At 48.1% G+C, this 16,112-nt stretch overlaps 2 protein-coding genes across 4 annotated transcripts in view; one reads left to right on the plus strand and one right to left on the minus strand.

Moving 5' to 3' along the window:
• LOC100588639 (HLA class I histocompatibility antigen, A-11 alpha chain-like) overlaps positions 1–16,112 on the plus strand; it is a 462,712-nt gene that overhangs the window by 88,370 nt on the left and 358,230 nt on the right.
• TRIM31 (tripartite motif containing 31) lies at positions 4,722–15,667 on the minus strand. Of its 3 annotated transcripts, XM_012503156.2 has the most exons (10): positions 15,641–15,667; positions 14,966–15,465; positions 14,226–14,321; positions 12,946–13,176; positions 11,523–11,545; positions 10,554–10,669; positions 7,660–7,734; positions 6,588–6,653; positions 5,960–6,280; positions 5,385–5,733 (listed from the first exon to the last, which is right to left on the minus strand). In XM_012503156.2, exons 2-10 carry the CDS (start codon positions 15,380–15,382, stop codon positions 5,693–5,695), a joined length of 1,386 nt encoding a protein of 461 aa, XP_012358610.1. In that variant the 5' UTR covers positions 15,383–15,465; positions 15,641–15,667; the 3' UTR covers positions 5,385–5,692. The 3 variants fall into 3 exon arrangements, with proteins under 3 accessions (XP_030659108.1, XP_012358610.1, XP_003272070.1); XM_030803248.1 differs by lacking the exons at positions 5,385–5,733; positions 15,641–15,667 and adding an exon at positions 4,722–4,890 and having other exon boundaries at positions 14,966–15,397; XM_003272022.2 differs by having other exon boundaries at positions 5,385–6,280.

Genomic DNA, 16,112 nt, shown 5'->3' on the forward strand with positions numbered 1-16,112 from the left:
TCAGGGAAGGAGGCATTTGAGGCCCTGGAAGGCTGAGGGCAAGCTAAGAAGAAGGAACAATGAAAGCGGGTCAGGGAGATGTAAACAGTGTGGTGAGTGGGGAATTTTAGGCAATTTGGCCTTTCTAGAGTGAAAAATGGGAAGCAGGTGGGGGCAGGCGTTAGGCTGAAGGCATGCCAACGTGGAGTTCAGGCTTTATCCTTTAGAGAAGGGGGGTGTTATTGAAAGTCCATCAAGTTCTAACATGACCAGATTATATTTTTAGAAATCATTTGAATATCTGCAACTTACTTTAAAATGCATAAAATTATAAGATGGATAGAAGGATGAAGGAATGGATCAATGGAAACATATTTGATAAAGCAAGTACAGTAAAATGCTAATGATAAAATGTAGGTGGTGGTATTTGGATGGTAACTGTAAAATTCATTCAACTCTTCTGTCAGAAGATTTTCAAAATAAAATTTTAGAGAAGCATAGACTTTGGCCTGGGTAATGGAAGATGGATTGGGCAGAATAAGTCTGGAGGCAGGGAGATGAGAAAGGCAGCTGTCATAATCCAAGTGAGGGCTGATCTAGACAGTGCTAGGAGGAAGGTGGGTGGAGTCCTGTGGTGGGCGCTAACATCAAGGAGGTTGCGGCCTCAAGGACTGTAAGAATGAGGAAGAAGAAAGAGTTGAGGATAACACCTAGGTTGGGTGACTGGGTGGGGGTTGGTAGCAACAATGAGTAGAAAACAGGCAGCAGGATCAGGTCTGGGGCAGGGGACAAGATGATTTCATGACCCCAGAGTTTCTGTGGGAATAAGCTTGGGGAGCTTGCAGACCCCTGGCTCCTCAAGGGGGCCACTCTGGTAGGGGAAGGGGCTCAGTACTGTGGGTCTCCATCTCTTGACACTTGCCCCAGTTTTCACTGGATTTCCCCAGGAGTGGAGTGGCTCTTACTCTCCGTCCCTAGGGAGCAGCTCTTCCACCCTCCTAATGACTTCTCCACTCCCGCCATGCTTTTTCCTCTTTTAGCTTTTGAAAACCATCTTTCTCCTTTCTTTGGTTTTCCAGGCCACATACTCAAATTTGACCCTCCCTGGAGAGTACACCCTATATCCCCACTATCTCTTTTCCCTTCTCCTCATCTTAGCCTCAACCAAGTGTTGTCCTTGGCTCTCTTTTCCAATACCATTGTTTCTTTTTTATGTCCTCGCTTTCCTGTGGGTGACAGATTATGGAGTTGTGGGTTGAATTGTGTCTGCCAAAGACATATTGAAGTCCTAGCCCCAGGTATCTATGTATGTGGCTTTATTCAAAAATAGGGTCTTGGCCAGATGAGGTGGCTCACCCCTGTAATCCCAGCACTTTGGGAGACCAAGGTGGGCAGATTGCTTGAGCTCAAGAGTTGGAGACCAGACTGACCAACATAGCAAAACCCCGTCTCTACAAAAAATACAAAAATTAGCCAGGCATGGTGCTGTGTGCCTGTAGTCCCACCTACTCGGGAGGCTGTTGTGGGAAGATCACTTGAGCCAGTGAGGCGGAGGTTGCAGTAAGCCAAGATCATGCCACTGCACTGCAGCCTGGGTGATAGAGCCAGACCTTGTCTCAAAAAAGAAAGAAAGAAAGAAGGAAAGAAAGAAAGAAGTTAGGAAGGAAGGGAGGGAGGGAGGGAGGGGAGGGAGGGAGGGAGGGAGGGGAGGGAGGGAGGAAAGAGAGAGAGAAAAAGAAAATAGGGTCTTTTCATCAAGTTCAAATGAGGTCATATTGGATCAGTGTGGGCCATTATAAGAGGAGGGAAATTTTGACACAGACACATGGGAGACGGCCATGTGAAAATGCTGTCAGAGATCGGAGTGAGGCATCTACAAGCCAAAGAATGCCGTGGATTGCCAGCAAACACCAGGAGCTAGAAGAGGCAATGAAGCATTCTTTCCTAGAGCCTTTGGACAGAGCATGGCTCTGCTGACACCTTGATTTCAGACTTCTTGCTTCCAGAACTGTAAGAGAATGTGTCATTGTTTCAAGCCACACAGTCTGTGGTGATGTGTTATGGAAGCCCTAGGAAACTAATATAGCAGATAAGTGTGTGTGTGTGTGCGTGTATACGTGTGTGTGTGTCCATCTGTCTGTGTAGGGAAATACCATGGAAAGTTATTATTTGTTATGGCCATTTTATCATACATTTTATGAGATTTTATCTTTTCAAGACAACTTTGCATGTTCTTTGGGTTGAAAGACCCGAGTTTGAACATTCATACCGTATTTGGAATATGGGAATGTAATATACCTAATTTAAGCAGTTGTGAGAAGCAAATGGAATAATGTATCTGAATCCATTATTAAACTGTTCAACGTTGTAAACATGCTGTTAGTAGTATCATAATGGTGTGAAGAGGCAGAAAACACTTTGGACTGGGGAATGGAAATCTTGGCCAGGGTTCAGTATTCACTTGACCTCCCAGCCATAACATCGAATGAATGGCCAGGACTCTCTTTGAGTAAATGAGCTTCTGAGAGGCTCCTAAAGAGGGGACCCCTATCCCTCACGGCTGAGAAGACTGTGGTCATAGTTCAAGGTTAAGGTCCAGGTTGGAAGACCTCTCCAAATTTAAACCTTGCTACAAAGTATTCTTTCATTTACTTTGAACCCTTCCTTCATTTACATCCCTTTAGGAACCAGGCCCTGTAGTGCTCAAGGAGGGTGGGAGAGTGAAACGAAAATGAGTGAGATGCTGCTTCTGTTCTCGAAGACTTCACAGTCAACTTGCGGTAAGTGCTGCAGGGAGATGGCTGTAGTGGCTTTGGGAGTGTGCACACTTTTCCAACAGAAAGAACCAGGAACCCTGCCTGGGGAAGGCTTCCTGGAGGAGGTGAGGTGGAGCTGGTCCACGAAAATTGAGTGGGATTTCCAAGACATCAGTCTTTTGCGGGAAAAGAGAAATTAGGGCATGGTTTTAATTTAGTAAATATTTATTAATCAAGTACCCCATTCTAGGGTCTGTGCTAAGTGTCAGGGGTTGGTAGAGCCAGAAGTATAAAATCAACTTAAGACAGTTGGGAAAGATCTCCCTTTGTAGTAAGGAGGTTGAATCTGCCCACAATGAAAGGAAACAAGGTAAAAGGCGCGAAGTCCATGACCATGACGAGGGCTGTGAGAACTGTAAATAGGGAATTTGGGCAGTCCCGGCTGATTCTGAATAAAAGTCCGGAAGGGCGTTACTTTCGGGTCTCGGCCTGTGTGTCCCCAGCCCTTGGTTGTCCCCTCCGCAGGGAGGTGAAGGCTGTTTATGTAATCGGCGGCGCCTTGAGGACGACTGGGGGAACTGGATGGGGGAGCCTGGCCAGGGCTGACTGAGCGCCCCTGGAATCCGTGCTCCGGGCGTTGGCTCACTCCCGCCCCGACACCTGGGCCCGCCCTCCCGCTGCGCAGCCACGCGCCGGGAAGCAGGGTGGTCGGGTGGGCGACTCCCCACGCCTCCTGCAACACCGCCCTCTCCCTACCGGAGCGAGGCGGCAGGAAAAGCCTAGAGACGCCCGGTCCCATCCGCCTACCCAGTCCCCAGCCGGGCTGAAGGGAGGAAGAGGAAAGAACTCATAATCATCCCAAACCGGCTCAAATCGTGGGTTTTACTGTCCAGAGGTCATTTCGTCTCTGCGTTTCCAACCTCCTCGCCCTTTTACTTTTTTGGGCTCACTCAGGAAACTGGAGCAGTCCTTCTCTGGGTTTAACCTCAGTCCCTCACATGGCAACACTAGGAATGATCAAGACTTTTGTTGCGGGTAGTGGTGATGTGGGTTTGAGGGGAGGATGCATCTGGTCGTGGGATTAATTTTGGTTTCTGAGTATTATGAAGAACTAGAAAAGTTTTGCGTATGTCGGTTTTCAGGATGGGGTTCAGATGGGTCAAAGCCCTGTGCAGGGCCACAGGGGCTGCACGAGGTAAGATGGAGGAAGAGACAGAGGGACAAGCCGGGGTCAGCGGTCCAGTCCCCTGCGTCCGTCTTAAACAAGATGCAGCTGGATGCTTGCACGCGGCAGCTTTTTCAACCACCTGTTGATAGACGTTTGTTTTCCAGTCTTATCCTGTTACCAACTGTGCTGCAAAGAACAGCCTTGTGTATAGCCTTTTAGTGTATTTGAGCCTTTCTTTTCGACCCAGGCATATTGTAAGGAGAGAGGAACTGAGAGATAGAAGGAATATTTAAAGCAGGGCCAGAGAAATCAGGACTGGATCAGGAGGAAGCCCGAAGGGTGTAACCTTCCCATAGGGCTGCTGGAAGCCTAGCTTCAACCCTTCCAGCTGCAGCACATCCCAAAGTGGGGTTGTGGGGGCGAGAAGCGAGTGAGGAGGAGATGCAGAGGAAGGCGAAGAACAACTCTATGGACCCAAGGTGATCCGGGTGCCGGAAAACAGATGCTGGAAAAAGGAGATCTGCCCCGGAAAGGAGGCATGGAAAGTGTAGATGTGGGTGCTCGAGGTGGCGTCGTAGAAGACTACCTCTCCGCCCTAGTAATCCACGCGGACGCCCACTTTGTTCGGACAGACCGGGAGATCCTCCCGGGAACCGCTCTCTGTGAGCGCCTGGCACTGGGAGCCGGTGCTGTACAGCTCCTCGAAGCCGGTCAAGGGCTCCACCTCCAAGAAGCCCCGCCTAGGAACCAGCGCCAAGGCCACGCCCAGCACGCAGGCCCCGCCCCCGGGCCCTTGGAGCCCCGCCTCCCAGGAGCCGCTGCCGGAGCAAAGGCCCAGCGAGCCCGGCACTCAGCGGAACCGGTAGAAGAGTCGAGGGTCGCCCGGCTTCTGCGAACCGCCCTGGGATGCGAGGTCCAGCGTCACTATCTTATCCTGGGAAAGTATGAGATCCGGGTGGGCCGAGGCTGCGTCCAGTGTCACAGGGGCTGTATGAAGATGAGGAGAAAGAGGTGGCCAACCCCGGGTCAAGTTGTCCAAACCCCCTACCTTCCTCTGATACCCCCGTCCCACCCCCCGCCCCGCTCAATGCACCAGAGAGGCTTTCTCTTCCCAGTCACAGCCTTTGTGGTCCCCAGAGAAGTCTCAGGCCCGGCCCCGCCTCCTCCTCCTCAAAGTTAATCCCTAAATTTCACAATGTGTTGTTCTGTGGGCGCAGAGAGAAGTTCCTCATTGGTGGTGGTGGTGAGATCATTTCAACACCCGAAGATGAGACCATCTCTTCCTTGTCCATTTCCCGCGGCCCCTAATTCCCATGTCTAAGACAAGCATTGAGTCTAGTATAAGAGGTGTCGAGGCTCAGACTTTCTGAGGGCCAGTAATTTTCTAAAGCGGAGTTCCTCAAACACAGGGATGAGTGAAGTGTTGGAATACAAAAGGAGGAATAGTCATCCCCCGCCACACACACACACTTTTGCTAGGATTCCACGTTCAGTCACAGTTTATTAAAGTTAGAACTGTCTCCATCCACCCACTACAGAGGCTTGCGTGGTGGTTCCAGTCTGCTAAATATTTCAGAATGGGGACCTCATTCTATCTACTGATTTATCAAATCTCATTAATTAATTTCCCTTGCTGATATGAGGGGTTGGGAGAGAAGGGGGACGTGGGAATGTAAGGAAGAGCGAGAGTGGTCGGGCTCATGGGGTTTGATGGACTGTGACCCAGGCTGGCGTTGCTCATCTCTGGACTTCACTCCTGGCTGAACAGTTGCCCTCGGTAAACAGCTGTTTAAAGAGTGAGGGGACTGCTGCAGGGGCTTCCTTTTTCCACTAGGCGGCACCACAGCCAAAGTGATAAGAAGTCAAGCGTGAGGCGGATGGCTGGAAATTGTCTTTTCCCCTCCTTTTGCTCAAGAACTCGTCCATTCCTTCTCCAACTCTCTTCACCACCACCCCCGCCCCCATCTCCACTCTCAGTAGCCGGAACCCTCCCCTTCTCCACTCCTTCGACCCAATTCCACTAACTCAAGAACCGTGGTCGCTCTGAGCCACTCACTCAGCGCCACTCTATGCTCCGAAGTCAGTGTAGCACCACCGCTCCCCGTGTTCTCTGAGCTGGCTTGGCTTGAAGGAACCTCACAAAACCGAGCCCGGATCGCTGTCAGCCACTCACTCAGCGCCGCATGGAGCTCCTCGAACAGCGCAGCGCCAAATATCTTCGTGTCCTGAGAGCTGGCTCCTTGACCAGAAATCTCAGCATGAGAGGCCAGGAGACATACTGGAAAAGTGACTTTCCCAGCAGAGGAGGCCCGAAACAGGGAGTGGGATGGGGCTGAGGAGTGGTGATTTGGTGGCCCCGATGTAGTTGTTCTGCCGCCTTTGCGGGAGAAGGAAAGGAAAAAAGAGGTCGGCGGGAGCACCTCAGCAGCAATCCTGCCAGCCAGCACAGCTGAGCTCTACATACAGCAGGAGGGATAGAGGTGAAATTCAAGAAAGTACACCTGAACAAGTCGGAGCGCCCTCTGTTTCCTGGCGGAGGTGCAATTTGGGGAGGAAATGAGGAAATGGAATAAATGAATTCATTCATTTATTCATTTATTCCATTTGGTGGAATTGGGTGGATACAGCATTTTGACCACCTGTAGACTTAGAGGTCCCTTAGTATTCAGAGACAGGACTCTTACCTGGAGAAGATGACCTGGGCTCTGAGGTTTTGTTGATTTTATGATTATTTTTCTGTAACAAGTCCCCTAAGAATTGGGGAGAGAAAACCAACTTGGTCTTCATAACCAGAAGCTGCAAACTAAAAACAAAAACAACCACCCTGCCATCATCAATCAGAACAGCCAATTGTTCTCAGTGGGGACCATTCCCCACCCAGGGGGAAGTGTGGAAACCTTTCAGGTTGTCTCAGTGACAACAAGAGGGTGGTTCTCTACTGGCTTATAGGGCTTTCTGGGGCCTGGAATGCTAAGCATTTAACAGGGCAAAAGTCATGGAGCATAAAAAAGATGGCCTTTCTAAACACCGGTAGCTCCTTTCGTGGAGAAATGCTGGTGGAATAGGATCCCTAAATCCTGCTCTCTGGCTTTGGAATGCATTCTGTATCTGTAGTTTCTGGCTTTGGAGAAATGAGTTCTAATTCTCTCTCTTTCACTTAGTAATCATATGACCTGGCTAACTTACCTCCCCTCCCGGAAGCTATGTGGACCTCACTGTAAGTTGCAGATAATAACACCTACCTTGGAGGATAGTTGTGGGGTTTTGAAATATTAGATGTGTACATAGTGGTCCTTTAAGAAACGGTACTTCTACTGTTATTATCTTAGGTGGCAGAACCATAGCTAATGACTTTAGCACAGGCTGTTATTACAGTGGGTCTCCATCCCCTGAGCTGTCCTGACCTCACACCCAGAGGAGTTTGCCCCGAAACCTGGTGCCCTGTAGGGAAGCAAATACTACAGAGGTGGAGCTGCCTCCTTCTTGTCCCACTTTTTCCTCTTTGTCTCTAGGAGTGAAGAAATACATTTGTAATTTTCTATTACTTCTGAATACTTCAAAGTTTGGGATTAGTGACTGTTTTGTGAGTTACCCGAGTTTTAAAATAATAAAACAACCATGTGCCTGTTCTTTCAATTGGCTGAGGAATGGGCATTCACTTATATCTGGCCTTCATGTAATCATAGAGACACAATTCTTCCCCTTTTCTCATTTTCCCCAAATGGCAGGAGCAACCAACCATCATTTCTCACTTACAGCTCTTCATGTCATTTTTATTCATGCTTTTGAAGAATCTGTTTTCATCTTTTTTCCTATCAGCCTGGAGGTAGTCTGGGGAATAAAGAATGGGATGAAATGGTGAGAGTCCAGAGGGGTTGAGCAAAGAACTCAGTATCACACAGCAAGGCACTAATTTGAAAGGCCTGGGAGAAGTAGAAGCTGCATTTGTCTCTCATATTCTTATTGGACCAGGAAGGTATGAAATCCTTGAGAGATGCTGTTTCTGCTTTCCTGTGGTGGCTGCCTAGCCCAGCACTGTCCAGTATGAATGATGAATGTAATCTGAGTCACAAATGTGAGCCATTTACATATTTTTAAATTTTCTAGTAGTCACATTTAAAAAGTAGAAAGAAACTAGTAAAATTAACTTTAGTTATATATTTTATTTAACTCAATATTCTCAAAATAATGTTATTTCAACATGTATTATAAAAATTATTGCTATCTTTTACAGTCTCTTTTTACACTCAATCTTGTGAAATTAATGATTCTTCACATATAGCATGTTTGAATTTGGACTAGCTACATTTCAAGTGCCTGTCAGCACATGTGGCTAGCAGCTACTAAATTGGACAGTGCAGAGCTAGCCCCTTTCTCACTGCCTGACAAAGGTAGGTGCTCAGGACAAAGAGTGCCTTGAGGCCTCACCCTTTAGCTTCAGAAGGCCTACTGTGGGGCTAACCACCCAGGAGCCAGGTGGGGTAAGGGGGGGCCCACTCTCCTAAAGCCTGGATGGCAGTCCTGCCCTCTTTCCCATGAAAGAGGGCTTGAGAGGGGGAACGAAGACACAGCTCCTGCAAGGGGAGGCCGAGTGCCTTCATCTCCCAGTCCATCCCTGCCGGAAGAGACTCTTTTTGCAGGTAGAGGATGAGCCCAGAAGTTGGGGACAATGGCCCATTCCTGGCCTAGATTTCCTGTAGGGGTGCTGGACTGAGTGAAGAGCTATAGGGTGGAGCCCCGAGATGGGGAGCTACTTCTGGTCCCAGCACCCTTCTGCCAGTGTCCTGCTGCCCCAAGACAGCACAAGACAGCCTGGGGCTAGGTAGTGGGACAAGCGTGGGCAGCTTCCCTGAGAGCCACCAGCCCAGTCATGGGGACTGCTCAGGGGAGACTCGGGGGCCCTCTTAGGAGGGGTCTGCAAACCTAGAGCATAGGAAACACTGCCTGGGAGCACTTCACCTACAAGGGCCTTTAGCCGCTTCGGGGCCCAGCCACACCCTTTTCCATGTACGCGTTCCAGACCCAGTCACCCCGAGCAGGGAAAACCAACCCTCATAATAAGAACTGTGGAGATTGGACCTGTGGTATAAGTAGACTCCCTACCACCTCCTGTATTTCCTGGGCTTTAATAGGGCCAGGTGGCCATTATGCCTTCTTCTTTGGGGTAAAAAAAAATAAAAATAAGAGAAAAAAAAAAAGAAGGAAATAGGGCCAGGTGGGAGTTGGTGGACTGTGTATGTGTGAGTTTGTGTATGTGAAAGAGGGAGAGAAAAGGGGGATACAGAGCAGACCACACCGGTCTCCCCAACTCCAAACCTGATGAAGTGGAAAGGGCTGGGCTCCTTTATTGAAATTCCAAACTAGAACCAAACTATTCTTGATCTGAAGAGCCCATAAAGGTGCTGGATCAGGCCGGGCGTGGTGGCTCACGCCTGTAATCCCAGCACTTTGGGAGGCTGAGGCGGGTGGATCACAAGGTCAGCAGTTCGAGACCAGCCTGACCAACATGGTGAAACCCCGTCTCTACTAAAAATACAAAAAAACTAGCTGGGCGTGGTGGTGTGCGCCTGTAACCCCAGCGACTTTGGAAGCTGAGGCAGGAGAATCGCTTGAAACCAGAAGGCAGAGGTTGCAGTGAGCCGAGATTGCGCCACTGCACTCTATCCTGGGCAATAAGAGCAAAACTCCGTCAAAAATAAATAAATAAATAAATGAATAAATAAATAAAGTTGCTGGATGGGCTGAGATCATGCCCAGTGGGATGGAAGGAGCTGGACAAAGAAGAGCAGTTACTGGACAAAAGAAAAGCTCAGAAAACAAAATTAAGAACAAAACAAAACATGATTTCCTGTTTATGTCTGCCGAGTGGAGATTCCTGGCTGAATGGGTGGAGATCTTGGGGCATTGCCCTGGTCCTCCTTTTCCGTAGTCCCAAGGGGAAGTGTTTGTGTATGGGGGTCTGGGGGTTGGGGTGGGGGAGGTGGGTGTGGAACTCCAGGTGATAATTTCAGAAGATTCCATCTAGCTGTCTTTATGCCCACCTTAGACCAACACAGTCTTCACAGTAAGGGAAGTCCTTACAAATATCAACCCTTCTTCCTAGTTGCAAACACAGACAGGTTAATGAAAAATATCTGGGCGAACATCTAAAACCCAAGTCATCCACTACTGTTCTGCTGATTTCTGTTTCCCTGTAAGGCTGGAAGAGGTTTCTCCCCAGAATGTCACTGATTTTGAATTTATTTTCTCTTCTTCTATAGGCAGCAGGAGACACCAGTGTGCACCAGAGAAGGAGAAGCCAGAGATGACAGTCCCTGCCTGAGGCCATCTCTGGTCCACCAGACAACTCAGCACCAACTTCCCAACAGCCACTGCTCTAGGCCAGGTGTCCACATGGGGAATAGGTCCAGGCCCTCTATGGCTCTCGCAGGAGTCAGGGAGGCAGATAAATAACATATCACGAAGACAGAATGTAAGAAATGCCTGGGAGGAGGCATACTGATGCATGGAAAGTACTCAGCCAGGAGCCTCGCACTTGAAGGGCCCAGGGATTGTTGGCATGTATGAGTCACAGTTCCATTTCAGTGGAGTGAGCAGGGAGAGAATCTCCTAGAAGTAGGTGAATAGAGAAAATACAGCCTCTTCCTTACCTTTGAATTTTTTCAGGCTCCCTGTGATGGAGTCATGTCTTGACTTTGCTTCACTGAGTTTTTTCTCCAGTTCCAGAGGAATAGGGGTTGGGTTGAGAAACTGAAACTCTTCACTCCTAGGAAGATGTGGTTGAGCTGGTTGGTGAGATCAGGAGATGAGGTGTGGGAGAAGAAGGATCTGAGACATGGGACTGAGAAATGAGGGGATGAAGACCTAGGGTAGAACTGAGAGTGGTGTCTCACGCCTGTAATCCCAGCACTTTGGGAGGCCAACGTGGGTGGATCACCTGAGGTCAGGAGTTCGAGACTAGCCTGGCCAACATGGTAAAACCTGGTATCTACTAAAAATACGAAAATTAGCCAGGCTTGGTGGCAAGTGCCTGTAGTCTCAGCTACTTGGGAGGCTGAGGCAGGAGAATCACTTGAACCTGGGAGACAAAGGTTGCAGTGAGCTGAGATTTTGCCACTGCACTCCAGCCTGAGCAACAAGAGCAAAAGCGCCATCTCAAAAAAAAAAAAAAAAAAAAAGACCTGGGGGTTAAGGGATAGTGAGCTAGGAGTCAGAAAGCCAGGGCTAGGGATATGGGGCAGGAGTGAGGTAGGGCATAGGGAGATATGGAAATGAAGATGGGAGATGGAGACAGAGAGGAGAGAAAAAAACAGAGTCAGGGAAACAGAGTAGGGGACCCAGGAGCTATTCAGTTGAGCAAGGGGGCATTCAGGAAATAGTAGAATCTGTGCTGAAGAAGGAGGAAGCCTGAGAAAACAGTCGGTTTCTTTAACAACCAACCACATGCTAATAATATGGTTGGCATAGGCCTTCCCCGGCTGCAGCCTAAATGTGTGAATGCAAAGTTAGAGGTGGGTGGGTATTTCGGAGAGAGGAATGTTGACCGCATTTGGATATATGTTGAGAATTGTATGTGGATGAATCAGTAGGCAAAATGCATTTGGGGTGGCCCATCATACCTGCACAAGACGACTTTGATATCCTAGAAGAGAAAGAGAAACAGCACAGCCTCAGCACTTGGCTGATTCCCAGGGGCCAAGGAGGAGGTACAGAGCCTGCTGGGTGTGGGGCAGAGCCGGAGGAGTAAGAACCCCTCCAAGTCTCTCTTACCCCATCCTCCTCCCCTCTCCCCACCACGGAGGGCTTCTCCAAGAAGCACTGCTCTGCCAGTAAGCAGAAAAGTGTTTTGACCTCAAGAAGAACTGAGTGAAGAAGAGAAGGGTAAGATTTAGAAGATGAATTTGGCTCTGAGACTGAACAGGGGAGCCCTGCTAGCCAGGGCAGGAGAAAGGCTAGAATGGCTTTGCATGATCTTTCTTAAAATAAATAAATAGGTTTTTGAACCTGTGGGAGAATAGATGACTTGAGGAGGGATCATCTCAGCTTGTTTTAAGCACCAGCTAGACCTGCACTGTCCAATATGGTAGCCACCAACCACATGTGGCTACTGAACATTGGAAATTGTGGCTAGTGTGACAAAGGACTGAATTTTTAATTTGATTTTTACTAATTCAAATTTAAATTAAAAATAGAGGCCGGGCATGGTGGTTCACGCCTGTAATCCCAGCACTTTGGGAGGCTGAGATGGGCAGATCACCTGAGGTCAGGAGTTCGAGACCAGCCTGGCCAACATGGTAAAACCCCACGTCTGCTAAGAATACAAAAATTAGCCTGGGGTGGTGGTGGGGACCTGTAATCCCAGCTACTCAGGACTTGAGCCTAGGAGGCGGAAGTTGCAGAGAGCCAAAATCGCGCCACTGTACTCCAGCCTGGGCAACAGAGCAAGATTCCATTTCAAAAAATAAAATAAAATAAAATAAATAGAAGAAGGGTAAAGTACTTTTTCCATTAAACACAACTTTATTGATTTGGTAGGACTACATTTTACTTTAACAATCAACAATTTAGCATCCGAATTGAGATGTGCCAAAGTGAAAAATATACACACGATTTCAAAGACTCAGTGTAAAAAAAAAAAAAACCACCACCAAAAACCCAGAATGTGAAATATCTCATTAATACTTTTAAAATATTCATTACAGGCTGAAAGGATAATATTTCAGATATATTGAGTTAAAATATTTTATTAAAATTAATTTCACTTTTATCATTTTAATGTGACTAACTATAAAAATTTGTAATTCCATATGTGGCTGAAATTACATTTCTAAATCACACGTGGCCAGAATTATATTTATGAATTACATATGTGGCTCACATTTTCATTCTAATACATGCGGCTCACATATTGCTATTGGACAGCACTGGGCTAGAGGTAGGATGGTTGGGGCAATCTCAGGTATTCTGCCAGTGGTCCATGCTCTGACCTGAGACTAGGGATGGGCTGCTACCTCTCTGCAATTCTGCCCCCAAGGGACTCACCTCCAGCAGCTGCCTGGGTGGCATGTTCTGCTTGGTCTTCAGGGAATCAATGAGCTTCTTGAGACAGTTCAGCTGTGGCTCGGTGGAGGCAACATAGTGTTTCCCGGCTTCCGTTCCCTCGTGACCCAGCCAGTAAATCCGTGACAGCAGGAAATTCTTCTCCTCCTCTAGGACTTGATGCAGGAGTTCAAATTCTGTGAGGATCCTTTGCTTCTCATGTTCTACCTGGTCCTAAGAAACAGGGACAGGCAGAGGATGAGAGGATGGCCTTGAAGGTCCTTCTAACCCACTTTATTCAGCCATTAATTTTGTTAAGTTTATATGGAATTCCCAACCAGAGCAATGTGCCAGGGCAGACCCGGAAGAAAGGCAAGGAGAGGAGAACAAACTTTTAAAAGCACCTATTACGTGCTCAGCTTTAACAGAAATTATTAATTTATGGTTTACCACTTGCCTTCAAGGAACTGTCTAATACATTTCCAGAAGGCTTTTCAGTTTATAATCTTTCATATAGATTTTATTCCTTTCACACACGCAGGAAAATAGGTAAGTGGGGTCACAATGTCTTCATTTTCCTTCTGTCTCTTTTTTTTTTTTTTTTTTTTTTGAGACAGGCTCTCACTCTGTCACTCAGGCTGGAGTGCAGTGCACGATCACGGCTCACTGCAGCCTCATCCTCCCAGGCTCAAACAATACTTTCACCTCCCAGCCTCTCTAGTAGCTGGGACTACAGGCGTGTGCTACCACGCCCGGCTAGTTTTCTTTTTTTTTTTTTTATTAAGAGGAGAGTCTCGCTATGTCGCCCAGGCTGGTCTCAAACTCCTGGGCTCAAGTGATCCTCAGCCTCCCAGAGTGCTGTGATTACTGGCGTGAGGCACCGCGCCCGGCCAATGTCTTCATTTTCTAATTGGGGAATCCATTGAGGGCGCAGCTCGGCCTTAAAAACCTGTTCTTGCGATTCTAAGACCAGCGCGGGTTTTCCGTGCCCCACCTTGTCTGCAGGTGGAGACTGAGCAGTCAGCCCGCTGTAATAGCGAGGCCGACGCGGGAGGTGACGCCGCCTGGCGGGTCAGGTGCTGAGGCGCAGAGGAGAGGACACGGCCCAACCCGCCATGCCAAGCCCTCTGTCCCAGTCTGTTCCTCTGGCGCTCTGTTCCGATCTGCGCCACTCTTTCTTTATCACTGGATCTTTTTCCGAGGGGTCAGTGTAATAGGGGATTCCAGGAGCTTTGGCAGAGATGTTTCTGCTTCCAGAGATCGTGGGATGGAGTTTTTCTTACCGTGAAGACATCGACCCTGTGTACACCTTGTGCCTTCACTTGTACTGTCTCCTTCTCCTTTTGCTGCAAGACTTGGATCTGCTCTTGAATCTGCCCCTGCGGAAAGAGGGCCGTTTGGACAGGCTGTGCCTGGAGATTTCTGGCCTCATAAAATCCTCCTGGTCTCTTAGGAGAGCTGGTGACACTCTCCAGGTGAGTCCTTGTGTAATTATTAAGGACTCGCCTTTCTCAAGCTGGCGGGAAAGGGGTTGCTGGGAAGGGAGAAATCTGGAGCCTAAGTGACCTAAATGACCAGAACATAGTTATTTATGACTAACTAGGACTATGGATGGTGCTTTGGAATTATCAAAGAACTACAAACTTCCCTTCATCTGTCCTACCAACAACTTTAAGAGAGATGTTTTGTTTTTGCCATTTGAAAGGTGAGGTACCTGAGGCTCAGAGAGGTAAAGTGATTCCTTGCAGGGTGTACAGTAAACTCACAAGACTGGACTTGAGCCCAAACCTTCTGAGTCAAATTTTCACATCCTTTCCATTTTCCATTGCACCTTGATTTAGAGAGTCAGTAGTTCCCCAGATTCAGCCCTTTGAACCCACTGTGCCTGACTGCGAGCTGCCCACTCAAGCCCAAGGGGTGGGGGCAATGGGGTGCAAACCCTCAGTGGGAAGGTAGTAGTTTCCAGGGCCTCACTGAACTCCTGGGCTGATGGGGGAACAGGGAAGAAACCTCAAATCCCTACCTGATAATTCTGAGCAGCTTCTTCTATCAGGCTGACATTATGGGATTTGTGGTCCTTGGATTCACGACACACAAAACAGAGGAACTTCCCATCATCCTCGCAGAAATAATGGAGCATCTCCTGGTGCCTCGGGCATGTAGGCTCTTTCCTTTTGGACTGCACCTCAGAGGCTTGTAGAGCTTGGATTTTCTCCACCAGATTCCACAACAGTGAGTTGAACCTGATTGCATTCTTCCTTACGGAAGTTTTGCAGAGGGGACATTTGAAAAATCCACGTGATGTTTCCTCAATCTGAGTGATGCATTTGAGGCAGAAATTGTGCCCACAGTCGATGGTGACAGGTTTCTGCAGAATGTCCAGGCAGATGGGGCAGATCACTTCCTCTTGCAGTTTGTTCACAAACTGCCCACTGGCCATGACAGAACAACAGGGCTGTTTCAAGACTGTAGGAAGCTGTGCCAAGTCTGTAGGAGTCCCAGAGTCCACTGTGGATACTGTTTCTAGGAAAGGAGAAGGGAGTCAGACAAAGTGGAGGTCAGAGATTCTGCCAATTAGTTAGAAGAGCAGAGAGAGAGGAAAAGAAGAGGGAGAAAAAAGTGAAGAAATGATAGAAAAGGGTAAAATTTAGGATCTAAAAAATATTACAAAGAGAGGAAAACAGATGGGCAGTCCTACCTTGCTACCTCTTGAGAACAAATGGATACTTTGAATGTGTAATAGGCTGCTTATAAAGTGAAATAAGTTGTCCTGAACTTTGGACTGAAGGTATGTTTGTGTGGTGGCTGACTAAGATCAGAATGACCGGGGCACAAAACACCACTTATGGGGGATTTCCCAATCAGCTCTGAGTAGGGAGTGGAGGGGTAGGTGGTGATGCCTACTGAAAGGTCACAGCCAGTTCACTGCAATGCTTTGGGCATCTTGTAGGCAAAGTTCAAGCCTTGGTAGAGCATCTGGAAAGTAAGGGAAGGGCAATTCTCTACCTCAGGTGCTTTGGCTCCTCACAGAATTTTGTGAAAATGTGGAGGTTATCATCACCTACCTTGGGGAATTTCCAGTCACCGGGTCAACCAACCACTCCCTAGTTCAGTAGGATAGGCAAGGAACTTCCTTTCTAAAAAGTTGTTATTTGTTTTTGCACTTTGCT

Source organism: Nomascus leucogenys, chromosome 22a, assembly GCF_006542625.1.
Source record: "Nomascus leucogenys isolate Asia chromosome 22a, Asia_NLE_v1, whole genome shotgun sequence".
Taxonomy (NCBI): Eukaryota; Metazoa; Chordata; class Mammalia; order Primates; family Hylobatidae; genus Nomascus; species Nomascus leucogenys.

Coding starts and splice junctions, on each gene's coding strand:
- TRIM31 (XM_030803248.1), bottom strand. CDS start 15,382: ATGGCCAGTGGGCAGTTTGTGAACAAACTGCAAGAGGAAGTGATCTGC. Junction 14,322..14,965: donor AAGCTGCTCAGAATTATCAG/GTAGGGATTTGA, acceptor CTCTTTCCGCAG/GGGCAGATTCAAGAGCAGAT. Junction 6,281..6,587: donor GCCCAGGTCATCTTCTCCAG/GTAAGAGTCCTG, acceptor TCTCCCGCAAAG/GCGGCAGAACAACTACATCG.